The following is a 27,516-nucleotide window of genomic DNA, read 5'->3' as shown; positions in this document are numbered from 1 at the left end:
ACAAGTTTTTATAATTAGTAAGTCTTAAATTCTATTATCGGAAATTATAAATAAGCAGCTATTAGCTCGATATTATTCTCTATTTGTAAGATACTAAAAGTTCTTACGAATAGAGAATAATACCGATTGCCCGGGTCTCACCACGAGGAGGTTGCTGCACGAGAGACCCGAAAGGAAGCCAGAAGGAATTCAATACGCTTTCTTCTGACTCCCTTTCTTACAACGACGCTTTCGAGTCTTACAAACTAAATTTCGCAGCGTATGTCGAGTAATTATTGCGGAGAAAAAGGTGCGAGTCGGAGAAGAAGTCTCCGATTCACGGGAGATGAAAAACGAATCAGGCAGAAGGCTCTGATTCTTTCAAAGAGAGAAACAAAACCGAACCAGAGCAGAAGGCTCTGGATCGAGGGTGACGCGACGCGTACAATGCTTGCAAGCTATCTGCCGACCAGTACGGTATCCGACGCTTCCTCACAGAGAACGACGACCAGGGACGCCTCCACCGTACGGTAGAACTACCTTCCCCAACTACCCGCCACGAGCAACGCTGGCGCAACAAGGCGACGAAGAGACTTACGGACGAAGGATCCCCTGCTCCCGGCGCGAGCCACGCCAGCGTTGACATGACTTAGGCAGACATTTTACGAAAGAAGGGTTCTACCTGGCGAGTACTGCTCCCTGACCATCAATTCTCTATGCATCCACGCCGAATATCGCAACTGGACCGGTTCAACACTTGCAAGCAAGGTCCGACACAGCCTTCTGCTGTGTCGGAGTTGACAATCGAGTCGAGCAAAGTGAAGTTAGGGCAATAGTTACTCGACATATTTACAACGACGATCTTAAGCATTAAACTAATTCTAGCTTACAATTACTACAATGTCTTCGTCGATGCGTTGTTTGATGTAGTCTCTTCGTTCGACGACCAAGATGCTCAGCTGATGGATTTTAGCTGAAACAGACTAACAATAATTAGACACGATGTTGTTGACGTCTTCGTTCGTGGTCGATGTTGTTGACGTCTTTGGACGATGGGTTGTCCTCCGTCGATGACAAAGATGATGACCTGTCGTACTCCAGCTGAAGCAGACAAATCATAATTAGTCATAATTCCGTAGAGGTACAAAAATAGAAGGAAACGATGAAAAGAAGACGAAACGTTGATATGAAAAAACGACGAAATACAACTCTAAACCTCGTACACGAGTACGGCCTACCTAACACGCACAAGAGTGCGAATCTAACCAGCTCACGAGAGCCAAGCTAACCCCGTACACGAGTACGGCCTACCTAACATGCACAAGAGTGCAGATCTAACCGGCTCACGAGAGCCAAATTAACCCCGTACAAAAGTACGGCCTAACCGACAAGAAACTAAGAGTAGATGAAGTCAGAACTTCAATCTACTGAGGTGGCGATTCGGGTCGCCCCGGGTTCGCCAATACCCGTACTCACCCACAGCAGTGAGTCCCTGAGGGACCTCCGTTCGGAGGAATACCGATTTTAAACCAGATATATAAATTTTAGAATAAGAACTTTTGAAAGTTCAGAAATAAATTTCAATCGGAAAGATGAACAATTCCAATCGAAAATAAATCAAACGAAATTGGGACGCAACGACATAAAGGCTAGGGTCATAGCAATTTTAAGAAACGGAACTTTTAAAAAGTTCAGAAGCAAATTTCAATTAGAAATCCAGAAAAAATGTACGATGTTTATTGAATGAAAAAGTATTCCGAAACAAGAAGTGTGTGTTTCGATGAATAATTAAAAGGAGGTGCCAAGAAGGCGTAGGTGGGCCAAGGGTAAACAAGGAAAGCGCGAAGGAAAGCAGGAAGGAACCTTGGCCCACCCCATGCAGGTTTAAAATAAATTCAGACACAATTCAATTAAATACACAAGTTTTTATTATCAATACGTCTTAAATTTTATTTCACAATGTTATCACAAATTACAAATGAGCAGCTATTAGCTCGATATTATTCTCTATTTGTAAGATAATAGAAGATCTAACAAATAGAGAATATTACCGATTGCCCGGGTCTCACCACGAGGAGGTTGCTGCACGAGAGACCCGAAAGGAAGCCAGAAGGAATTCAATACGCTTCCTTCTGACTTCCTTTCTTACAACGACGCTTTCGAGTTTTACAAACTAAATTTCGCAGAGTATGTCGAGTAATTATTGCGGAGCAAATGGAGTGAGTCGGAGATGAAGTCTCCGATTCACGGGAGATTAAAAACGAATCAGGCAGAAGGCTCTGATTCTTTCAAAGAGAGAAACAAAACCGAACCAGAGCAGAAGGCTCTGGTTCGAGGGTGACGCGACGCGTACAATGCTTGCAAGCTATCTGCCGACCAGTACGTTACCCGACGCTTCCTCACAGAGAACGACGGTCAGGGACGCCTCCACCGTACGGTAGAACTACCTTCCCCAACTACCCGCCACGAGCAACGCTGACGCAACAAGGCGACGGCAAGACTTATGGGGAATGAAACCCCTGCTCCCGTCGCGAGTCACGCCAGCGTTGACATGACTTAGGCAGACATTTTACGAAGGAAGGGCTCTACCTGGCGAGTACTGCTCCCTGACCATCATTCTCTGTGCATCCACGCCGAATATCGCAACTGGACCGGTTCAAAACTTGCAAGCAAGGTCCGACACAGCCTTCTGTTGTGTCGGAGTTAACAATCGAGTCGAACAAAGTGAAGTTAGGGCAATAGTTACTCGACATATTTACAACGACGATCTTAAGCATTAAACTAATTCTAGGTTACAATTATTACGATGTCTTCGTCGATGCGTTGTTTGATGTAGTCTCTTCGTTCGACGACCAAGATACTCAGCTGTTGGATTTCAGCTGAAACAAACTAACAATAATTAGACACGATGTTGTTGACGTCTTTGGTCGATGTGTTGTCCTCCGTCGATGACAAAGATGATGACCTGTCGTACTCCAGCTGAAGCAGACAAATCATAATTAGTCATAATTCCGTAGAGGTACAAAAATAGAAGGAAATTATGAAAAGAAGACGAAACGTTGATATGAAGAAACGACGAAATACAACACTAAACCCCGTACACGAGTACGGCCTACCTAACACGCACAAGAGTGCGAATCTAACCAGCTCACGAGAGCCAACCTAACACCAGCTCACGAGAGCCAAGCTAACCCCGTACACGAGTACGGCCTACCTAACATGCACAAGAGTGCAAATCTAACCGGCTCACGAGAGCCAAACTAACCCCGTACACGAGCACGGCCTACCTAACACGCACAAGAGTGCAAATCTAACGGCTCACGAGAGCCAAACCAACCCCGTACACAAGTACGGCCTAACCGACAAGAAACTAAGAGTAGATGAAGTCAGAACTTCAATCTACTGAGGTGGCGCTTCGGGTCGCCCCGGGTTCGCCAATACCCGTACTCACCCACAGCAGTGAGTCCCTGAGGGACCTCCGTTCGGAGGAATACCAATTTAAAACCAGATATATAAATTTTAGAATAAGAACTTTTGAAAGTTCAGAAATAAATTTCAATTGGAAAGATGAACAATTCCAATCGAAAATAAATCAAACGAAATTGGGACGCAACGACATAAAGGCTAGGGTCATAGCAAGTTTAAGAAACGGAACTTTTTAAAAAGTTCAGAAGCAAATTTCAATTAGAAATCCAGAAAAAATGTACGATGTTTATTGAATGAAAAAGTATTCCGAAACAAGAAGTGTGTGTTTCGATTAATAATCAAAAGGAGCTGCCAAGAAGGCGTAGGTGGGCCAAGGGTAAACAAGGAAAGAGAGAAGGAAGGCAGGAAGGACCCTTGGCCCACCCCATGCAAGTTTAAAATAAATTCAGACACACAATTCAATTAAATACACAAGCTTTTATTATCAGTACGTCTTAAATTTTATTTCACAATGTTATCGCAAATTACAAATGAGCAGCTATTAGCTCGATATTATTCTCTATTTGTAAGATAATAGAAGATCTAACAAATAGAGAATATTACCGATTGCCCGGGTCTCACCACGAGGAGGTTGCTGCACGAGAGACCCGAAAGGAAGCCAGAAGGAATTCAATACGCTTCCTTCTGACTTCCTTTCTTACAACGACGCTTTCGAGTCTTACAAACTAAATTTCGCAGCGTATGTCGAGTAATTATTGCGGAGCAAAAGGTGTGAATCGGAGAAGAAGTCTCCGATTCACGGGAGATCAAAAGCGAATCAGGCAGAAGGCTCTGATTCTTTCAAAAAGAGAAACTGGGTGACGCGACGCGTACAATGCTTGCAGAACCAACTCCAGCCAGTACCGATACCCGACGTGTCCTCACGAAGAGCGATGGCCGAGAGAAGCGTTCAAACGATACCCTAAGTTTCCCCCACCCACCTGTCGCCAGGCAACGACTAGCGTTGAGGCGACTCGGGTGGACTTACGGCAGGGAGGATTTTACACGAGTGAACAGGTCTCTCGAACATCCCTCTCAATGGATCTACGCCGAGCACCGGTACCAACCGGTCTGGTACATACAAGCAAGGTCCGACACAGCATAAGGCTGTGTCGGAATCAAAAATCGAACCGAGCAAAGTGAAGTTACGGCAATAATTACTCGACATTTATACAATACTAATAAACAAGCTTAATAACTAACGCACGCACTCGAATCGAGCAATTATTGTGAGCCAAATAAAAACTAAATCTGACAAGTCTCTGAACAATTCCAGAGAAAATAAAAATGGAGCAGAAGGCTCAGATTTACGAAAAAGAAAAATGAAAGAAGCGAACCAGAGTAGTAGCCTCTGGTTCGAGGGTGACGCTACCAACTGGTCACAGCAGAAGGCTGTGACCCAAATCAACAAGCGAAACTAACAAAGTGAATCTAACACAATAATTGCTCGAGATCTAATAGGAACTTATAAATACTGTGAAGTCTTCTTACTATTCGTTGTCTTCGTTCGACGATGATCATGCTGAACTGTTGTGATTTAACTGAAACAGACTAATAATAATTAGACACAAAATGGAGGAACACAGAAGTAATCGAAGAAGAAACGAGTCTTCGAACGATGCGTTGTCTTCGTTCGATGATAAATTTCTGCAACTGTTGTACTCAATCTGAAACAGATTAGTAATGATTAGACATAAAACAATGGAGGAACAACGAAGTATAAGAAGACGATGAAATAAAGACAAAACGATGACCCCGTACACGAGTACGGCCTACCTAACATGCACAAGAGTGCGAATCTAACCGGCTCACGAGAGCCAAACTAACCCCGTACACGAGTACGGCCTACCTAATATGCACAAGAGTGCAAATCTAACAGGCTCACGAGAGCCAAATCAACCCCGTACACAAGTACGGCCTAACCGATAAGAAACTAAGAGTAGATGAAGTCAGAACTTCAATCTACTGAGGTGGCGCTTCGGGGCGCCCCGGGTTCGCCAATACCCGTACTCACCCACAGCAGTGAGTCCCTGAGGGACCTCCGTTCGGAGGAATACCGATTTTAAACCAGATATATAAATTTTAGAATAAGAACTTTTGAAAGTTCAGAAATAAATTTCAATCGGAAAGATGAACAATTCCAATCGAAAATAAATCAAACAAAATTGGGACGCAACGACATAAAGGCTAGGGTCATAGCAATTTTAAGAAACGGAACTTTTAAAAAGTTCAGAAGCAAATTTCAATTAGAAATCCAGAAAAAATGTACGATGTTTATTGAATGAAAAAGTATTCCGAAACAAGAAGTGTGTGTTTCGATTAATAATCAAAAGGAGCTGCCAAGAAGGCGTAGGTGGGCCAAGGGTAAACAAGGAAAGCGAGAAGGAAGGCAGGAAGGACCCTTGGCCCACCCCATGCAAGTTTAAAATAAATTCAGACACACAATTCAATTAAATACACAAGCTTTTATTATCAGTACGTCTTAAATTTTATTTCACAATGTTATCGCAAATTACAAATGAGCAGCTATTAGCTCGATATTATTCTCTATTTGTAAGATAATAGAAGATCTAACAAATAGAGAATATTACCGATTGCCCGGGTCTCACCACGAGGAGGTTGCTGCACGAGAGACCCGAAAGGAAGCCAGAAGGAATTCAATACGCTTCCTTCTGACTCCCTTTCTTACAACGACGCTTTCGAGTTTTACAAACTAAATTTCGCAGAGTATGTCGAGTAATTATTGCGGAGCAAATAGAGTGAGTCGGAGAAGAAGTCTCCGATTCACGGGAGATTACAAACGAATCAGGCAGAAGGCTCTGATTCTTTCAAAGAGAGAAACAAAACCGAACCAGAGCAGAAGGCTCTGGTTCGAGGGTGACGCGACGCGTACAATGCTTGCAAGCTATCTGCCGACCAGTACGTTACCCGACGCTTCCTCACAGAGAACGACGGTCAGGGACGCCTCCACCGTACGGTAGAACTACCTTCCCCAACTACCCGCCACGAGCAACGCTGGCGCAACAAGGCGACGAAGAGACTTACGGACGAAGGATCCCCTGCTCCCGGCGCGAGCCACGCCAGCGTTGACATGACTTAGGCAGACATTTTACGAAGGAAGGGCTCTACCTGGCGAGTACTGCTCCCTGACCATCAATTCTCTATGCATCCACGCCGAATATCGCAACTGGACCGGTTCAACACTTGCAAGCAAGGTCCGACACAGCCTTCTGCTGTGTCGGAGTTAACAATCGAGTCGAACAAAGTAAAGTTAGGGCAATAGTTACTCGACATATTTACAACGACGATCTTAAGCATTAAACTAATTCTAGCTTACAATTACTACGATGTCTTCGTCGATGCGTTGTTTGATGTAGTCTCTTCGTTCGACGACCAAGATGCTCAGCTGATGGATTTTAGCTGAAACAGACTAACAATAATTAGACACGATGTTGTTGACGTCTTTGGTCGATGTGTTGTCCTCCGTCGATGACAAAGATGATGACCTGTCGTACTCCAGCTGAAGCAGACAAATCATAATTAGTCATAATTCCGTAGAGGTACAAAAATAGAAGGAAATTATGAAAAGAAGACGAAACGTTGATATGAAGAAACGACGAAATACAACACTAAACCCCGTACACGAGTACGGCCTACCTAACACGCACAAGAGTGCGAATCTAACCAGCTCACGAGAGCCAACCTAACACCAGCTCACGAGAGCCAAGCTAACCCCGTACACGAGTACGGCCTACCTAACATGCACAAGAGTGCGAATCTAACCGGCTCACGAGAGCCAAACTAACACCAGCTCACGAGAGCCAAGCTAACCCCGTACACGAGTACGGCCTACCTAACATGCACAAGAGTGCGAATCTAACCGGCTCACGAGAGCCAAACTAACACCAGCTCACGAGAGCCAAGCTAACCCCGTACACGAGTACGGCCTACCTAACATGCACAAGAGTGCGAATCTAACCGGCTCACGAGAGCCAAACTAACACCAGCTCACGAGAGCCAAGCTAACCCCGTACACGAGCACGGCCTACCTAACACGCACAAGAGTGCAAATCTAACAGCCTTCTGTTGTGTCGGAGTTAACAATCGAGTCGAACAAAGTGAAGTTAGGGCAATAGTTACTCGACATATTTACAACGACGATCTTAAGCATTAAACTAATTCTAGGTTACAATTATTACGATGTCTTCGTCGATGCGTTGTTTGATGTAGTCTCTTCGTTCGACGACCAAGATACTCAGCTGTTGGATTTCAGCTGAAACAAACTAACAATAATTAGACACGATGTTGTTGACGTCTTTGGTCGATGTGTTGTCCTCCGTCGATGACAAAGATGATGACCTGTCGTACTCCAGCTCAAGCAGACAAATCATAATTAGTCATAATTCCGTAGAGGTACAAAAATAGAAGGAAATTATGAAAAGAAGACGAAACGTTGATATGAAGAAACGACGAAATACAACACTAAACCCCGTACACGAGTACGGCCTACCTAACACGCACAAGAGTGCGAATCTAACCAGCTCACGAGAGCCAACCTAACACCAGCTCACGAGAGCCAAGCTAACCCCGTACACGAGTACGGCCTACCTAACATGCACAAGAGTGCAAATCTAACCGGCTCACGAGAGCCAAACTAACCCCGTACACGAGCACGGCCTACCTAACACGCACAAGAGTGCAAATCTAACGGCTCACGAGAGCCAAACCAACCCCGTACACAAGTACGGCCTAACCGACAAGAAACTAAGAGTAGATGAAGTCAGAACTTCAATCTACTGAGGTGGCGATTCGGGTCGCCCCGGGTTCGCCAATACCCGTACTCACCCACAGCAGTGAGTCCCTGAGGGACCTCCGTTCGGAGGAATACCAATTTAAAACCAGATATATAAATTTTGGAATAAGAACTTTTAAAAGTTCAGAAATAAATTTCTATTGGAAAGATGAACAATCCGTGAGTGAACCCCCTGAGGGACCTCCGTTCGGAGGAATACCAAGTTTAAACCATATACATAAATTTTACAAGAGGGACTTTTGAAAGTTTAGAAGTAAATATTCGATCGGAAAGATGGACAATCCCAATCAAAAATAAATCTAACGAAATTGGGACGCAACGACCTACAAACTCGGGTCGCCCCAAGTTTGCTAATACCCGTACTCACCCACGGGCCCGGCCCGTGAGTGAGCCCCTTAGGGACCTCCGTTCGGAGGAATACCAATTTTATGTTAAAAATATAATATTTCAGAGTACGAATTTTATGTAAAAAATATAATAAAATTTCAAAATACCAAATTTATTTCAAAAATATAATATAATATAATAAAATTTCAAAATACCAATTTTATGTCAAAAATATAATATAATATAATAAAATTTCAAAATACCAATTTTATGTCAAAAATATAATATAATGTAATTTCAAGAAAAGAAACTTGTGAAAAATTCCGAAGCAAATTCGAATTAAAAATACAGAAATAATAATTGACGGCTTTCGTTGAATAAACACGTATACCAAAATAGAAAATGTATATTTGTATTGTCACTTACCAGCTGTTGAAAGTTGACCAAGGTGAGCGGAGACGGCTTCCAGGAACCGCTGTCCGACCGCGAGCTAGCTTAAGGTGGACCAGGGTTGACCAGTGATGTCCACTGCAGCTCTGGAGGATCCCTGGTCCACTCGAAGGTAGGTGAGGGTAGGCCAGGGTGGTCAGGGTGGGCCAGGGCAGCCCTGGAGAACCTCTGGTCAACTCCAAGGTCCTTCGTCCTTCTGGTCCCGGAGCCCTCCCGTTCCGTCCTGAGTGCACACCACGACTGACTGACTGAGCGCGGACGCCGTGGTGGGGTGCGCGGTGCGCGGTGCGCAACTCCCCCACCCCAAACTAACTTCGCCAGACTTCGATCGCCGCGATAGTAATTATTGATAAATTTGTTATTTCTGGCTGCTTAATGTTTATAACAATTTCTTTTGGTAATGGTATCAACAAGCAATCCCTTGACCATCTTGCCATCTAATTTTTTAGTAAAAATACCTAATAGAACTCGAGATACAGAGTAACTTTTGAACCAAGAATATTCGCACGTATTAATTTATCGAACCCATTTCACTGATAAATTAATTATTTCTGGCTGTTTAATGTTTATAACAATTTCTTTTGGTAATGGTATCAACAAGCAATCCCTTGACCATCTTGCCATCTAATTATTTAGTAAAAATAAATTATAGAACTCGAGACACAGAATAACTTTTAATCCATGAATATTCGCACGCATTAAATTGTCGAACGCAATAGACTGATAAATTTCTTATTTCTGGCTGTGTAATGTTTACAACAACTTCTTTTTCCAATGATGTCGACAAGCACTCCTTTGACCATGTAGCCACCTAATTTCTTAGAAAAGGTAGGTAATAGAATTCAAGGTACAGAATAACTTTTAAACCATGAACATTCTCACGGTATTTTATGTCGTGCGACACGAAACAGCATAAGATGAGATGGCTGAACTGGCCTATTCCTACATCTCGTCTGTAATATTAGTTCCACAATGTTAGCTCCAACCGATACGGTAGGATGTGACACAAAAATGGTAATGGGGCTCTAGAGCCCCCCGAGCATGAGACAGAAAAATACATTGGGTGATTGGTCTATTCCTATACCTCGTCTGTGCTAAAATCCCGGGCGTGAGCACTCATTTCCTCTCTGGTTCTGAACTTCAGAATCTGAAGTACCGACTCAGTAGAATGTATCAGTTCCACAACGCTGGATGGCGGCACCATTTTCTTGTGGCGCCAGTTTGATTAAAACAGACAACTACGAATTAATCTCATCATTTATAATTGTGTACTTCTCATTAGTTTTCATTGTACTAATTCATAAAAAAGCACTAAGTTTAAGATGTAAAACCACATTTCTGTAAATGAAACATTTTCTTAAAGTAGTTGTCTATCGTTGTACTTACATTCAAATTTTGTTATAAATAAATGAAAAAATTTCAATTTATTGTTTAACAGTATCAAAGAAAGTGAAATCGTACCAATTGACGTATGTTAGTGGGATGTGCACTACACATTTGTACATGTACTTATCTGTACACATATTTATTTACGCAACAGTTAGTGCGTGCTTGCGATGGAGCAACGAATTTCGTAGTAGTTCGAGCCGTTCACTTTTTTTTATTTTTTCTATATTTTTGCACGTTTTAACTGGGATTAACCAGGAATCAGAAGCATTGCGAACTACGGTATTATAGTTAAAATAATGAGTTCGTTTGTGATGTCAAGACTTCATGGATTGACTCTGTTTATATGGATCGTGTCTATTCTAACCTCATCTGTCGGTGATGAAATTAAAACAAATGGTACAACACCTTTAGCGTCCAATAATGCATCAGTTGGAAATAATTATCGAACTTTATCATTGGTGATTCCAAAGATAAATTCCACCCTCAAACCTGTTGGCTCACCGCAGCCATTCGAAGTAAGAACTTTCTCAATTAATGTTTCATTTGTTTACATTTTCTTGGTTTCTAAATTTTATATATAGGGAATGTAGTGTAATGTTTGTTACAGAAATTGTGTAGCATAAATTCATAGAAGTCGCAACTAAGTACCAGTATTAAAGTTTGTTTAAAATTTATTTCAGGAAAATCGTGTCACCTCTTCGTTCATGGGAGAAGGTGGTCCAATTTCGATTACATATACTACTCAGCCTGTATCCTCTACTATTTCATATTCAGCAGGCAGTTTGGACAATCTAAGCGTGAAAAGTAATTTAACAACCAGCAAGGATGATTTTATAATAGCTGCAAAAAGAAATAATGTATTATCCAAAATAGTGCCAAGAAAAGGTGCAACCAACATGTTAAACGACGAGAGAGAAAATATTTCTACTGAAAAAGTGATAATTGAAAATATAAAGTCAGTAGTTGAATCTTCTACAATAACTGTGACTCATAATAGCAAACACACAAACAATAATTTAAATGATTCAAAATTAACTACTTCTGATAAGAAAGAGAATATTTTTAATGTTACTGCAAGCAGCACATCACAATCGAATACAAGTGTATCTCTACAACAGAATGTAACAAGCAGTACCACTATGACAACAACATTGTTTAAAGAACACAAACCAAAGCCAACTGTAACAATAGCAGGACCTAATAATGATAAGAGATCATTTGTTTCACCTACAAGATTACGTTCAGGTTTGCCAAAAAGAATAGATTACGTTTTTCAAGTTATTATTGTCCTCATAGCTTTGCCAGCGTTAGGTGCTATTCTTTTTATAGTATATAAACAAGGTAGAGATTGTTGGGAGAAAAGACACTACCGCAGAATGGATTTTCTTATTGATGGAATGTACAATGATTAGTATTTATAAATGTAATACCATTCAGGAATTTATATCATAAGAATACTTCCATCCGTGCAATATATTACATATAGAAGGTGTCTCTGATATAAATATTGAATTATAGTTACAGACGCGATAAAGGAACTCAAAGGAATTAAATTGTTCGATTATTGTTGTCCAAGAAATTTACGAAATGGAAAGATCCTCCAATTAGGAGCATAACATAAAAAATATGAAAGAAAACAGAACAGACATGTTATTGTGGACCATTTATTTCGTTTGAGCTCCTCCATCACCACCATAATTATATTTCAATGTACATATATTCGAAGCACTGTATATAATACAACTTTAGTATACTACTTTGCCACTATAACTTTGATTGCGATATTATACCATTTATATACAGAATTGCAAATGTGTATCGTATCATAGCTTATTCCACATACAATATTATTATTGAATTACTGCCTTATTACGAGATTTATTATTTTATATGTTTACACATATGTTTTGTATACAGAGGAGATTGTTTACACGGAACATGAAAAATTCGCATGCATATAATTATGATGAACGGTATACAAGAAAGACAATATAAAAATTACAGCAAACTAGATAAGAAAATTATAACAGTAAAAGTATTCGATAAACCCTGCAAGTATAGAACTTTAAAGAGATGTTAATTTCAAAATTGTTAAAGTTATATCTACATATTATACATGTTATGTACATTATTATTATTATTATTGTTATTATTATTATTATTATTATTATTATTATTATTCAGAAATTAACTTTTCTAACTAGGAAACAGAATGGAAAAATAATGTATAGGTAATTCATTTGAACTTAGTTTGATGTAGCTGTTGAATTACAATGATTTCTTTTTAAATTTTTGAAGAAACAATTTTCATAGAGCATTGCTTCTGGTAATTTGTCTTCCACTAAAATTTTATTATATTATTTAGATCTTGTATAATATATTTTGTGTTATTTTACAAATTTTAAGCTAATACTTATCCCACCAAAGAAGCGTTTGATTTATATAGCAACAATTTTCTAATTTCTTGTAAGAACAGTTTTTATATCAGTGCATTTATTTGCTGATTGTTAACACGTTTGAGACCAAGCCAAGTTTCATATACAAATGTACTTTCTGTTTGGCCGGTGAAGAGCACTCAGCAGACGTTTGGCAGAGTATAAACAGAAGATAACGCGCTAAATGCGATAGAGATTCTATTTCACTTCGTGTTTAGATTATGGAGAGATTCCCCTACCATTCGATAAACGAATGGAAAACAAGAAATAGATGTTGGCTAATAGACGATTACATAGTTCAAACAGATCACAAAAGTGTAAAGGTGTATGTTATATAAATTACAGTTTTCTAAGTAAACATTTTATGTTTAGCCTATTATTAAGTTTATTTATCAAATTCGATACTGACGATCCACAAAGTCCAACGACAGCTAAACGCCGGGAAAATTCAGTCCTCAGGGACCACGTCTCAAACGTGTTAAGTTTGGTTTTCCTATGTATTTACATTGATAAGAATTATGATATGCATTTTAAATGGAGAGTGAGCAATCTTTGGGAATGACTCGTGCTGCTGCAAATACAAGCAATGATTTGTGCAATTACATCATATTATAACATTTTCGCGATTGTTATTTATAAGGAGGAAATTCCCAGCGGGACTTCCTTTTTGTTTACTGTTCGTAAAATTTCTATTTTTTCTAAATGTGATAAAACAGTAACAGCTATTTTTGTATAAGTATGTAAAAAATCATATTGTTATAAAATATACACACATGTAATTGAAGCTGCTTAAGTTTTCTTCCCATACACAAAACAAAAACTCCACCGCCACTTGATTATAAAGTTTTATTAGTAAGCATTTTGTGTGAATATTTACATAAAATTAGCAGTGTTGGAATCTCATACAAATTACAAACTTCATACTGTCGATTGAAGAAACGTCATTCGATACAATAACTAACAACTAATAGAGCATCGATTTCCATATATTGTTTGAAACAATGTTCTTCTCGCAAAGAGAAGAAACGTAGAAACAATTCAATTTGTTGATTTTACAAGCACGTTCTTTCGTATAACAAACAAATTCAAGCATACAGAAGGATGATTGTACATATCGATGTCTCTAAATTCGACTTAACCATATAAATATAAAGCGTTAAGAGTGCATAATTATCAATGACATATTACAAATTACAATACTACAATCATGATTCCACCTTAGATTAAATTTGTGTTACGTTATTGCTTTTATTATGGAACTGAATATAAAAATAGTAATTGTCATAAACAGTTTTGTCACAATGTCGTAATTCCAATACAATCATAATTTGCCAAGTAAACGTCTTCACAATATTGCTATATTACGTGAATATATATACATATATATTCAGATGAAGTACTTCATATAATTCTAAGTTCTCCAACAGTGTATTTTGTCGTAAAAAAGATATTTCAATAATCTAAATTTCGTTTTTTAAAATTCTTATAGCATTCCATGTATATTTGTATAGTCCTCAATAAGAAAAGAAAGTGGATACACATAATGTCATTACAACTTCGAAATGATTGCTCTTACACTTTAGGGTTGACTGATTAATAAGATTGTGGGTACAATTATATTAAATATGTTACATCACATACAAAAAAACGTTTAAACATCGGACCTGTACTGAATTATTATATAAAATTACTGTCGCATCAGTTTAGTATTCTGAATGAACTGAAACTGCAAGAAAAAATGTACTGACTAAAAGTATGCAGTTTCTACATAAGAAAAGCGTATTTGATTGTTGAATCAGGTAACCACGAGAAAAATATCATCAGCTCGGAATGCAATCTGCTGATTATATTTGTCTGGTCAATCATGCTTAATCAAGAATAATGAAAATGAAATTCTTCAGATCACAAAGTATCTTCTACGTATTTTCAGAATAACATTATACTGAACTTTCATATTTATTATGACGTCCATTAAAAATCCTTTATTTGGATTTATATTTTACTTCATCTGGGAATGCTTCCCTTGGTGGTATCAAGCTAAGCATCATCAAATGACGCTGATAAGCTCTGGAATTACGGAACTGGGTGTCCGTTCCGTGAATACGGTCCAATACTCCCAGGACTCCAAAACATTGATTAAATCTGAAACAATACAATACTTACAGTGTTCACTGTCCAATTCAAAATACAAATTTTCGAAATTTCACACTGTTTATTTTATGTGCATATGGTGTTATTGAAATTCTAATCTAGTAGTGTAGACATATTTAGTATTTAATTTCGCTACACCTAATTACAACGGTATCCTTACAATTACTAAAATTCTAGTGGGCAGCGCATTTTCTATTGACAAAAAGAAACAACAACAATTTTATATTAACTTTAAATTAAAAATATTAAAGAAGCCCATCGTTTTCTCACTGCAAGAATTTTTCCACGTTTATTGCTGCTTATATTCAATTCTGTAATATACAGTATACAGGATGGGAAACCTAAAACAAATCGTTCGGACAATAGGAAAAAGTGCATCGGACTAAATTTACTCGGTATCTAGGGATACATGACCTAATGTCATCGTTTTTTTCTGTTTTCTGTAATGGAATTATATTATTTTATATAGCATCTAATAAAGCATTTTCAACTGCAATGAAAAATAATTTACTCAGGGAAATAAATCTGCATATGTCCTCTACAAAAAAACTATTGAATTCAGATCTTGTATACCTTGATCTTGAGACCAAGTAACTTTAGTTTCATGCATTCTTTCGCATTTCCAATGGGAACAGAGTTATTTAGATGCCTCATCCTGTATAATATGATAATTGACAGATGAAACAGGGATAAGAATGTAAGAAAGACTTCTGTTTCAATATTTGCTGGAAAGTATACTTACTTTAAGTGATGGAAATCATGAGCTTCTGGGGATGGGAAGAATGGTAAATGGTAACCGGAGTGAGCATTCAACGTAGATAGAATAGCAAGCGAGAACCAAAGCCAAGCGGTAGCCACGTGAGAACCTACGATGAATACTCCCAAAAACGGTGGCAATAGGTTTGAGCCAATATGTTCTAAAGGATGACAATATAGCGATGTTACAGCTATTGGGGCTGTCCATTCATGATGTTGTTTATGTATATACTTGTACAAATAGCGGCTATGGAGGAATCTGAAATACAATTGTATTACTGCTTTACTTGCAGCTATTTGCTTACAATATTACAAAAATTGATATGGTATAGAGTTGGACGATTATATAAACAGTTGGACTCCAATCTCACTTCTTACTGATAATAATAGAACGAAGAGTCAAAGAAAAATATTATTACATTTTTAGGGGGTAGTATTGCGATAAGAAGATTTCAAGAACCTCGATACTTCTTTAAATGGGACTGTATGCTTTTACAAATTAGAACTTATAGTATTGTATCTTTCATATGACCTTGAGTACCAGGAATAAATGGATGTTGATATAATTAAGAAATAATGAACACGTTTCGTGCCGAATCAATTTTCGGTTACTCCGTTAAAGCCACGTAACACGAAACGTGTTAATATGACAAAATCGCCAAACATGATATATTTTAACAAATTTGAATATTCATTAAAATACATTTTCCTTATTGATTTGTCTGACTTACGAATATGTGACAGTTGCATGCTGCTATAGCGTCTATATAGGAAAATCGACGTACCTGTGCGAGTAATAAAATCCAATTTCCTCGCATAATATGTGTATTGCAATTTCAACGAGTACCCAGTGGAAGGTCGGCAATTCACGCACGGGGGGGTAACCGCGCCATTCCATGAAACGATAACTGACGTACGCCAGAGGAACCCCAACAATGATCTGATTGAACACTACTTGCGCGATTACTTTGCACAGTTCCCTACTGTTGACAGGTTCGTTCGTTCCAGGTTGTATTTTGTATCGTCGCAGAGCGGCCGGTCGATTGGTTATGTCTAAAATTGTATAAATACCGCCGAAGAACCAGTAAACGAAAAACGTGAGCCCCAGCGACCCTGAAAAAGTCCATCAAACACGTTCAAGTTTCCCAGATCGGTGACTGTCTTCTCATTATGATCTCTCCCACTCGTGATTTCACAAAATCTTACTTTAAAAACATAAAATTACATCAAACGTTACACGGGATCGAAAGTAAATCGGATATTTTTTTTTTAGAACGAGAAAAATAATTTCCTGCAGCGCACAACTTAAAATATTATTATTAGACTGTGGATCTTTGTATAAAATAAACATTTTCTGCAGCCATTGCAGGAAGCGGAATTTCTGTTAAACAGAAATTTATTTTTCCTCTTAATAATTTTAATAAGTCGAGAACGATATAATATTTTTAATATTTTTGTCATTATTGTATTAGCTGTACAAAAGGAGTCGTCTGTGCAGTTCAACGTTTTAAAAGTCACATTTAAATTTCCTCCTTTTCCCAAGTGCAAAAAATGCTGCGCAAGCTACCGAAGAATTGATCAATTTAATGCTAAGCAGAACGTTATCAGCAGCAATTGAACAAATTAAACGATGTCATAGAGGAAAACCTCATTTGCAGGGCGAAGGAATTAAAAAATAATTTTGTTGCATGATAACGGTCGTTCAGCTGCAATTTTAATTCGGTCGACGCAGAGACCATTAGCTAGCTAAACACTTGCGAACTTTGAAAAGATCGGAAAATGGTTCGACGGTTATTTACTCGACAAATTGGAAAATAACGACGCCCACCTCGAAAATTGAAGCTGTAATTTGTCAAATAAATTTCGTGGATTTAATCGATTTGTTTTTCTACGTTTAATAACTTCGTAAAATTGTTATACTGTTTACCATAGACCCAGAGTGTCACAGGATCATCGCCCAGTTTGTCTAGAATTTTGTCCCATTGTGCTTGCCAGAAATCCCCGGATGCACCCCAGAATCGCTGCAGATGCCTGAGGAATAAATCAATTGCTATCATAATTGGTTCGATCGAATTGGTTCTGACCTTTTATTCGGTCGGCGTTTAACAATAGAAAAATGAACTTTGTATATCTTATTCGATGAAATTTACCATGTTAGCGAGTTGCACAAAGCTGCGAATCCGATCACCACCGTTCCGATTACGAAGAGGACGCTTCTTAAACTCGAGAGGAGGGTTGGGGGTGTCTGATTTTTACAACCAACGCCGCTCGCAGCCGTCACTGGAAAACGAATATTTTTGTTATTTTACATAAAAATATAAATAAAAATTCTTACAAGAATTTTACCACCATATCACCATTTTATTTCTTACTACTCCTGGCAAAAAAAATATTCGATTGAACAAATCACGTGTCATTACAGCTGTTCACGAAGTAAACCACAAAATGAAATAAAATGTTAAAACTGATCTTAATGCACGAAGAAATTATTCATTAAAATTTTTTTTTGTCACACGTTACGGAATGAGGAAATTTGACACCAGTTTAAGGAAAGGTTCGGGAAGAGTTTGAGGAAGCGTTGAGGCAATTTTTCTGACGACCTCTAGTGTCACCTTCATCGTGCGAAGTATTAAAAAGTGCTCTGAAGTGCTCTGTTTGGATGTTTTTAGAATTTTCACACAACGGTGGACAGTATTTATATTTGGCAAAAGGATGAGAAGACTTTATCAACATGATTCTGTGAAATCTTTTTGTTCTTCTACATAATGCTATTTTCCATGTTTCGACGATCATATTTACAATTTTGATCGACCGTTGTTTATCGGAGATAGTGTGTAATACCTTATTGCGTAGCTTTGAATTTTCCCCATCCCGTGGTCGATCGTCTCGCATAGTAGCTGTTGCATAACTTGAAAATTCTCGTGTTTGAACGCTCGCCTCTACATTAATTAATTGGATGATAGAGATTCAGCTGATCTCCTTTTTTGTTCCCGAAGCTGCAGGAATGTTCGTACGACCAACCGTTTCGTTTGTATTGTATATACCGGAGGCAAATAGTCCGCGGTGATTGTTATCGAGTGTGGCGACGGTGCTGAACGAACACAACGAGGCAAAAGAAAAATGCCTACGGACAACACAATAGATACGACAAATTTGTTTGTTTTCGTTTTTTTCCCCGGCGCGTATTAGCGAGTCCGGAGCCGGCAAGAAATATCGCGGCTGCTAATAAACGAATGTAGTAACGTGCGATGAAGAAAGACGGCGTTTGCACAACAGGACGTTGCACAAGACTGCCCGGATTCGATCGACAATGCGCTGAACAACCACTCGACTTCAGCCCTTTCAGACAGGTGATTACGTGCAATTACCGCTTTCAGAGTGGCCGAATTATAGAAGTGCTGAAAAACTGTTGCATAGAGGAGAGTTACCCAACGCGTGCCCGTGTCACTTGCATCGTGTCTCATAGGCGGACTATGCAGTCAGTCCCATAAGTATTCGTACGCTCTTAAAAATCGCATAACTTTGTCGATATTGGACTATACTGCCTGAATTTTTTTGAGAAGTTAGAACAATTGGATCACTACATAACGTGAGAAAAATGTTTGATTAAAATTGCAATTGGTCGAAATTACAGAGAAAGTACTAAAAGTTGTATTTTGCAACTTTTTTATGCGGGCTTATATTGTAAATTTAAGAAGTACGTTTTGTATATCTGTATCAATTATACATATTCTGAGTAATTCATCTAAATCGGCCAACGTTGCAATAAGCTACAAACATTTAACGATGAAAACTTAAGGACGAAAGTCGCAGAATTTTGGCCTTCTCAGGGAATTTCGCCCTTATGTGATCATTTTGGAACATCTGCAGCTCATTGCAACGTTCACCGATTTTGATGAAATTCTCAGAACACGCATAATTCATACAGATCTACAAATCGTATTTTCTAAATTTTCAATGTAAGTCCACATAAAAAAGTTGCAAAATACAACTTTTAGTATTTTCTCTGCACTTTCGACCAATTTCAATTTTTGTAAAAAATTTTTTTCACTTTATGTAGCAACCAATTGTGCTAACTTCTTTAAATAAAATCCAAGTCGTATGGTCCAATATTAACAAAGATACATGATTTTGAAAAGCGTCCAAATATTAGTAGGAGTCACTGTAGTTTCTGAAATGTTATACACGCCTCTCAGAGCGTCTTATTACTGCAGATCTGTGTGCAGTCGTGGTGTTTGCAATTTAGTGTAATAAAAATACAATAAAAGTTCTAATGAGCGAACATCTGTTAAATCTCTTTTGGTCAAAAAGGGAATAAATCTTTGCCATATCCAAAGATTGAAGTATTAACCCTTTGCACTCGGGACTATTTTAACTCGAAAACCATACATTTCTACTTCTAGGTAATTTTCTTTTTTCATTTTATGCATACGAAACTGATGCAAAAAATATTTGGTACAGTAATTTTTATTGGTGCCTCAGAGTAAAATTTATCAGGGAAATAAATAATTTTATGATTTCGGATTGTCAAGAACTGCTTGGCTTTTAAAAGGATAACTGGAGAGGTCAGCTTTGCGGAAATAAAAGGACTCTGATTGTTTATGTCGCACTAATGAAAAAATGATTGATTATATGACGGAATTTTGTCTTTTAGAAACGATTCTAAATCGTGTAATCTTAAAGAAGCCTTCGCATAATCCTTTATTCCCTTTAACTCATCCAATTTTAATTGGCTCAATGCTTGTTATATTGCCGAGTGCAATATAGCGTGATGAAATCTAGTAAATAATTTATGTCGCGAGCGTAAATCGTCGCTTTCGGCCGACAGTCAATCTGTATACTCCGAGCAAGGGTTTCTCGTTGATAGTGTCTCTCGCTCGCTCGCACTGTAGCCGGAAAACGTGGCGTTTCCTGACTTACACTTGTTAGTACGTGATACTACACCGAACCTGATTTTCTCTCACAAATTAGAAAGTTACTGCTGCAATTTCTAAATCATTTCAAACCGGTACTGATAAAGCAACGATTAATAACAGTTACTCTCGTAAGAAATCGAGAAATAATTTTTATTCGGACGGTACGAATTATTTTATTTACAGGTCCATTACATAGAATTTTAATAACTTGGTGATATCATTTCATTGTGAACGCTTGATCGAAATACAGAAAAAATTAAATTAATATTTTTTCGCAAAAATTCCGTAAATTTGTTTATCTATTAACACCCATTAATATTTAATATCCCTTCAAAAATATAAAGTAACAGTAATTTCTCCCGAGATTGTCATTGAAAAAAAAATCTGTGAAGCTTTTTCAAGATGCAGCCTCGCGATTCGAATAGACTTCCGGTAACTGAAGTATTAGTTTTAGGTAGTGTCACTGGATTAGAGCAACTTATTATGTCCCGAGTCTGTTTATCTTTCGGTCTAAGGTCCACTCTATAGATAGTTCGATAAATGTAAGAAAAGTAAAAGGATCTAAACAACTATATCTTGCCCTGTTATTGTTACTACCCAGCGATGCGTTGACCTAAGTAACTGCGATAGCGCAATAATTTATCTGCTCAAGTTCGAAATACAATCGCCTCGAAATATCTTTACGATGCACGCTGTCCGAGTGACAACAAGTCCTACTGAACATTACATGGTAATGTACTTCTCAATAAGTGGAATCCTAAGAACGATTCCATTAAACGAAGTACTTGCGTCACTGGCACAACATTTTGTGTTAACACTTACGCACACCGACGCTGCGCTGTTGAAACGTGCCGTAATAAAACGTGTTACACATATCGCTCAAAAATACATGATCCACTTCCATTATGGAAATTTCGTTGGAAGAACGACTTACTAGAAAACTTTACATTAACCTCGGACAGAATCAATTTTTTAATGGCAACAGCGACTACTTTTTCTTTCCCGATTTGTTACACAAACTAAAATCGTGAAACTCCTTTTTCGTACAATACAATCATTATAAAGCCTATTCATTCTATAAAAGAAATATATTTTCATTTGGAAAATAATAACTTCACTTGATCAAAAATAATTTTCTAACCGGTGAAATTTTTTTCAAACATTTTAGAAGAATGCATTTTCATCAATTTCTCTAGGATTAATTTCCGGGTTCCAATTTTCCCGAACAAGTGATCAAGGATTTTTTTAGCGGCAGTGTACACTGACACACTGATTCGAGCGTTGAAATTAGTCCGAAACTCGGGATCCGTACGTTGAATTTTTGTAGCTTGGTTAACTGTTGCGCTGGTGTCACAACGTTTTTTGTGCCGTACCTTTCCTCCGAAATATCGTTTCGAACAACGCCATCGCACGAGAGACTGGTTCCTGCTGATCGAACAGAAACGTAGGATTCGAGAGTCACACTGGTTCGGCTGCGAACGGCATCGCACCATCAAGTGTCACGTACTGGCCGTAGTCGTGTTTCATTGCCGACTACGCTTCAGACAATAATCGCCCCACCACCATTCTCCGTTGTGTTCGCAGCACTTAATTTTTTGCGGGCTTATGCAAATATTAGACTGCCACGAAAGTTTTGACCGCAGATAAGTCTGAGATAGGAGGTTCCATAGTTTGGGAATGTCATCACGGATGCGAAGGACGGTTAACGGTGGCGTACCTTTAGGATGATCAAATAAAAACAAATATTGGGCCCCACCGGAATGCTCGAGCCTACTTTTAACACTAACCATACCGAGGGGCAAAATACGACTAGTCTACATTGTTTTATAAAAATTACAAGGCCGAATTTATTTAGATTTCTCGCAAGTTTTGTAACAATATGTGCCTGAACGAAGAAATTTATTTAATAAATAATTTCTAATGAAAGCAATTGTAGTTTTAATAATTGTGAAATAAAAGATGTGAAACCGGTCATGGTACGGTTAATGTTGAAGAGGAGGCTATGACAGCACATTTAAATGTCGATATATATACATATGTGCATATGTATATGCATAGCCGTAACGGGGAATTTTCCTAGGGGGGCCAAATTAGAGTCGACAATTTGGAAAGTTTTGAATGATCGGAGGAGGGGGTAAGGTATATTTGAAAATAAAATTTTCCATAGAATTAGGGGGGAGAGCATGCCGCCTGCCCCCTGGCTACGCCTATGCATATGTATATGTATTTATTCAATAGGCACCAGTTTATTCCACGACCTTTCTCCAACTTTCACGTAACTCGAAGATTCCATCCTTCCAGAACTCCTCAGGTTTTTCAGCGAAATCATTTCAACGTGGTTTTTGAGGTGGTTCGTTTTGCTTATCCCAGAAGTTTTTTCGCTCGACATTATTATAATTAATCCATTTTTCATCACCCGTCACCGTTTGCTTTAAAAAAATGGCGTCTTCTCGTTGCGTTTGTCGAGCGAGTTTCAGATAGAAATGCCATCCATCAGATTTTTGTTCATTAAACTAGATTAATACAAAGCCATGCTTCACTAAATGCTCGTGGTTAATGGTTGTTGATATTTTTAACATTTCTGCTAATTCACGTGTCCCGTAACGTAGGTTATACTCTATCAGTGTTTTGACTTGATCTTTATCAGTGGTGGTGGATGTACCTGGGTATTCCAGGTCGTCAAGGTTGAAATCACCTAGCAAACTACTTCCGCACAGTTCTTTATATAGATACAGATAAAACATCTCTTGTTTGCGTAGCATTTTTGCCTTTCCGGTAAAAGTGAAACATCAAGTGTTCATAACGCGCTTTGTTTCCTCCCGAAACTGACAAAAACCAATACATCCTCACCAATTTTTATTCTAGAGATGGCTGAAATGTCACCTTTCAGAATATGCACGCACGGCGTTTGTTTGCAATCATTCTGATATATTTAGACACGCCCTAATGCCACCTACAGCTACAACCCAATACATTTTTCAAAATATACTGTTCGTGCCTCGCAAGCAGTGAAGCCAGATCAAGACTTTCCTCCCACTCTACCTTACTCCCCCACCCCATAAAACTCCTGCTTCCACCATGGATCGGTCACGTGATGCGTTTCGTCTCCGTCACGTGACTAACCCGGTAATGACAGAGAGAGGGTAGCTCTGTTCCCCTAAATTTCTCTTGTCTGACGACATCTTTTATAAGTAGTCTCGTGGAACGGCACAGGGGCAAGGGGGGCCCCTGCCGCTCGCTTCGCCTAACTCCACCGTTGACGCTTCTGTAGTCCCTATTGACGTCACACGCTGCATAGTGTGCGACCGCTTTAGCCAGTACATATTTCTCTAGAGCCGAAAAGGAGAGGCGTACCCCCTCCACTCTGGCCAATCCGCTTCGCATTCTTTTCACGGGACTTCTTGTGGGGCACGCAGAGTAAACACAATCGAGCGCTTATAACTCCGGGTTAAAGTGGACCCAACTTCCGCCATCCAAAGGTTAACGCAAGAACTGGCAGATACAGCAGGACCTCGATTAACCGAATCGCGATAATCCCTGACCTCGATCAACCGAGGTCTCCGTTATCGGAGGTATCGATTATCCAGAGTCTTCCGTTTACTAACAACAAACGTTTAAAGATTTATTTTCACGATTGCCGGCCTACAACCGTAATAAATCTAAGGATCTTTGATTTTCAAATTATTGACATTTTATGACTAGTTTTGCAATAAAACAAAATAATAACACAAAATTTGTGAAACGTAGAGAAAATTTTAATGTTATCTTTTGAACGATAATTTGTTATGATCAGTTTTTCTTAAGAGCAAGAAATTAATGGCTTGACGTATGCAACCTTTTTACATGTCCGCCAATGTAACTAATTCATTGAATAATTTTTCCGGAGAAATATTTTTTGTCGAGCGACTCAACGTACTTACTTCGAATGAAAATGGTAATACTTTTTTATACTATGCATTATTCATACAAACCTGTATGCAATCTTATCTAGTTATTGATTGCAGACGAATCAGATGGGTTTGAATAATTTTAACATTTACATCGAAGCATTCATGGCCGTTTGACACATTCGCCTTGGCTCACTAATTCAGATTTATATTTACATAATTTTAGCCATGGAATCGTACTGATTTAATTGTTTGCTACTTCTTTAAATTCAAATATATTGTAATTTTCCTGATATTAATATTTAATTAATATTCAATATTGAATTTTATATTTGATTGATGAACCATCAAGATTATAATAATAATAAAGTGTAATTAAACGGATAATGATTTGTTAACACGTCATTGACTCAAACTTTCTAAATGGTGTGAGTAGACTGCGGATTTTATGCATTTATGACAAAAATGTGTAGATCAAATGCAAAACAGTAAAAACATTTCAAGAATTTAAAAATACTAATGCATTATGTTCAGCTGATTCAAATGATTTAAGAAATAAATCTGTGTTTCATTTTGCGTAAATCAGCATCAGCAGTCTAATCACTGGTCATAGAACGTATAATTAAGAAAATGAAATGCACACTTCATCGAGTTCGCGCGCATTGAATTCAAATAATACGTCTGCCCAATGCTTGCTGTTTCTACTTAAGTGAAACATATACAGTGGTTATGCCGTTATCGGTATAAACAGTGGTTAGAGTTAATATGCATCGGATATTATGTACATATATTATACGTACGATATCGACTCTTTCAAAATACAATAATAACCAGTGTAAATGACGTAGTCATAAATGATGTAGTCTATGATAGTCTTCGCATGAATGGAAATAGTGATTGAAATTCAAATTAATATGGACTAATTTATACATTGTATTTATCATTTTTTTTTTTTCGAAAATAAACGCCTACAAATGGTCGTAAATAAAAGTAAAAAATTGTATGTAAATACCAAACATAAAATAACAATTTTAAGACGGCGAGTTATTATAGAAACCTATACCTATGTGTTCAATAGTGGTCTTAAACCTAGACTTTATAACATTTTATTATCTTACAATTAACATATCTTACTGTTTACCCGATAGGTTTACTTTACTCGGGTATAATAACAATGATGAGAAAGCACGTTTAAAAATAAACTATTACATGACGTTACTTTATAATGGTGTTATTGATACATCTTATCCTTTAAATGTCATGAAAGCTTGAACACCGTCCCGACTTACCCTGGTTTTTGTTACGCATAGTTCAATGTATGGTGTCACATTAATGTCTCAATGAAAACACGAATTTTATTGATTAACTTGACATCGTTCATTTTCCGTCTACCGACAGTTGATGCTAGGTAGAACTTAAACAGAGGCAGCGTTTTGCTTACACGGTTGCGACAACAATTTATCAATGACAACGATCTGCGTTTTAATAGCGAGACAACAACAAATAGTCGGTCACGATCAATGGGCACGCGTTTATTTACAGTTTCACTGGTCGCTTTCTTCCCTCCAAAAGTGAATGGCCAATAGGTGAGCGTCTGTCGATACATTCCGACGCCAGGATTCCATTTTGTGCGAATACAACAATAAAAGAATGCGTAACGGGGAAAACAAGTGCAATCAACCCTCCCGGACGAACTGTGCAGAAAACGAAAACACAGACGGTTCAACGAATTCTGTAGCTGCTCCTCGGACCAACTGTCAAAGTGGCCGCCTCGAGTTCAGGCGAGTCGCTCGAGCGTGATTTCGTTCGTGTGTCAACATAGGAGGGAACCGAAATGTCCTTTCCTACCTTTATATTGGCTCCGTACGTCCATCATGGTTAACGATGGTTAACGTTCACAAGAAGATCACGTAAACTCTTGTATCTGGAGCCAAAGGATCGCATTTGCCACAGCACACACAATAGTCGATAAACGCAGAGCGTTGATACTGGCAAGTGCGCCGTAGCGTCAAACCTATACTTCGCAGCTCCAGCATACATACATATATATCGCACAGTTATACAGGGTGTCTACAAATTTCTACCATTTCAAACAATTGCCAAACAGTATATTTTACGGAGAAATGTAAGAACGTTTCCATTTTATACACATTATAATGGTGTAAGTTACAAATTTTCTCTTGAGCATTCGCAAGGTTGTTCGATGGGCGCTTCGAATTTATGAAATTCGACGCCATATTCTTGTTACAAACAAAAGGATAAAAAATACGAATCCAACATAGTTTATTTAAGAAAGATCACAATAGGGAAGGTATTTATCGAAATAAAGATGAAGTTCTCTCCTCTTTTTATTTGAAATATATGTTCAAAATTTAAACATACGCGCGTGTACAACTAGTTTACACAAGTAAACTACAACAAGATTTCTTAAAAAGCAGCAATTTGAATTTATATTTTTTATTCTTTTGTGATACGGGAGTAAAGATATGGCGCTACATTTAAAAAAGCGTAAGGCAATTTTTAAATAATCTTGTAAGTTCTGAATGACAAGTTTTTTATTTACGTTACCATAATCTATATAAAAAACAATAAAAACTTGTTCTCACATTTTTTCGGATCACTATAATTTTACAATTATTACTTCGAACATCAGTTTGGAGACACCTTGTATACATTTTCATATGTGCGTTACGTATACAGGGTGTTTTCATTACTCATTCGTTTGGTTCACTTTTTTAAATAGAAATCATGATTTTTTTAAATGTAAAACATGTTTTCCGAAACGAATCTTATTTTTTTTGGGTTATAACTTTTCATTGAGTGAGCTCATGAAATTTTTATATCATTATACTATTAAAATATAATATTGATGTCATTCCTTCTTTTGACTTCTTTGGATACATTAATTTTTTATATCGGCATGGTTTATTCTATCGTAGACATCTTGT

At 38.1% G+C, this 27,516-nt stretch overlaps 2 protein-coding genes and 1 long non-coding RNA gene across 4 annotated transcripts; 1 reads left to right on the top strand and 2 right to left on the bottom strand.

Annotated features, from left to right (window-relative positions):
• Positions 1 to 10,494: 10,494 nt before the first annotated feature.
• On the top strand, positions 10,495 to 14,506 carry LOC143355889 (uncharacterized). The gene is made up of 2 exons (XM_076791062.1): positions 10,495 to 10,938; positions 11,104 to 14,506. Exons 1-2 carry the CDS (start codon positions 10,720 to 10,722, stop codon positions 11,833 to 11,835), a joined length of 951 nt encoding a protein of 316 aa, XP_076647177.1. The 5' UTR covers positions 10,495 to 10,719; the 3' UTR covers positions 11,836 to 14,506.
• On the bottom strand, positions 12,728 to 26,587 carry LOC143355888 (fatty acid hydroxylase domain-containing protein 2). 2 transcript variants are annotated; one of them, XM_076791061.1, is made up of 6 exons: positions 26,417 to 26,587; positions 17,916 to 18,045; positions 17,693 to 17,796; positions 16,551 to 16,878; positions 15,752 to 16,024; positions 12,728 to 15,000 (listed from the first exon to the last, which is right to left on the bottom strand). In XM_076791061.1, exons 1-6 carry the CDS (start codon positions 26,442 to 26,444, stop codon positions 14,841 to 14,843), a joined length of 1,023 nt encoding a protein of 340 aa, XP_076647176.1. In that variant the 5' UTR covers positions 26,445 to 26,587; the 3' UTR covers positions 12,728 to 14,840. The 2 variants fall into 2 exon arrangements, with proteins under 2 accessions (XP_076647176.1, XP_076647175.1); XM_076791060.1 differs by lacking the exon at positions 26,417 to 26,587 and adding an exon at positions 22,055 to 22,215.
• Positions 22,458 to 24,138, bottom strand: LOC143355890 (uncharacterized). Its single transcript, XR_013082572.1, has 2 exons — positions 23,532 to 24,138; positions 22,458 to 23,194 (listed from the first exon to the last, which is right to left on the bottom strand). It is a non-coding gene; the product is annotated as an uncharacterized LOC143355890 (long non-coding RNA).
• Positions 26,588 to 27,516: the final 929 nt, after the last annotated feature.

This window comes from Halictus rubicundus, chromosome 7 (genome assembly GCF_050948215.1).
Source record: "Halictus rubicundus isolate RS-2024b chromosome 7, iyHalRubi1_principal, whole genome shotgun sequence".
Taxonomy (NCBI): Eukaryota; Metazoa; Arthropoda; class Insecta; order Hymenoptera; family Halictidae; genus Halictus; species Halictus rubicundus.
Note: the sequence above shows the minus strand (reverse complement) of the source record. Positions and strands in the feature narration are given on the sequence as shown.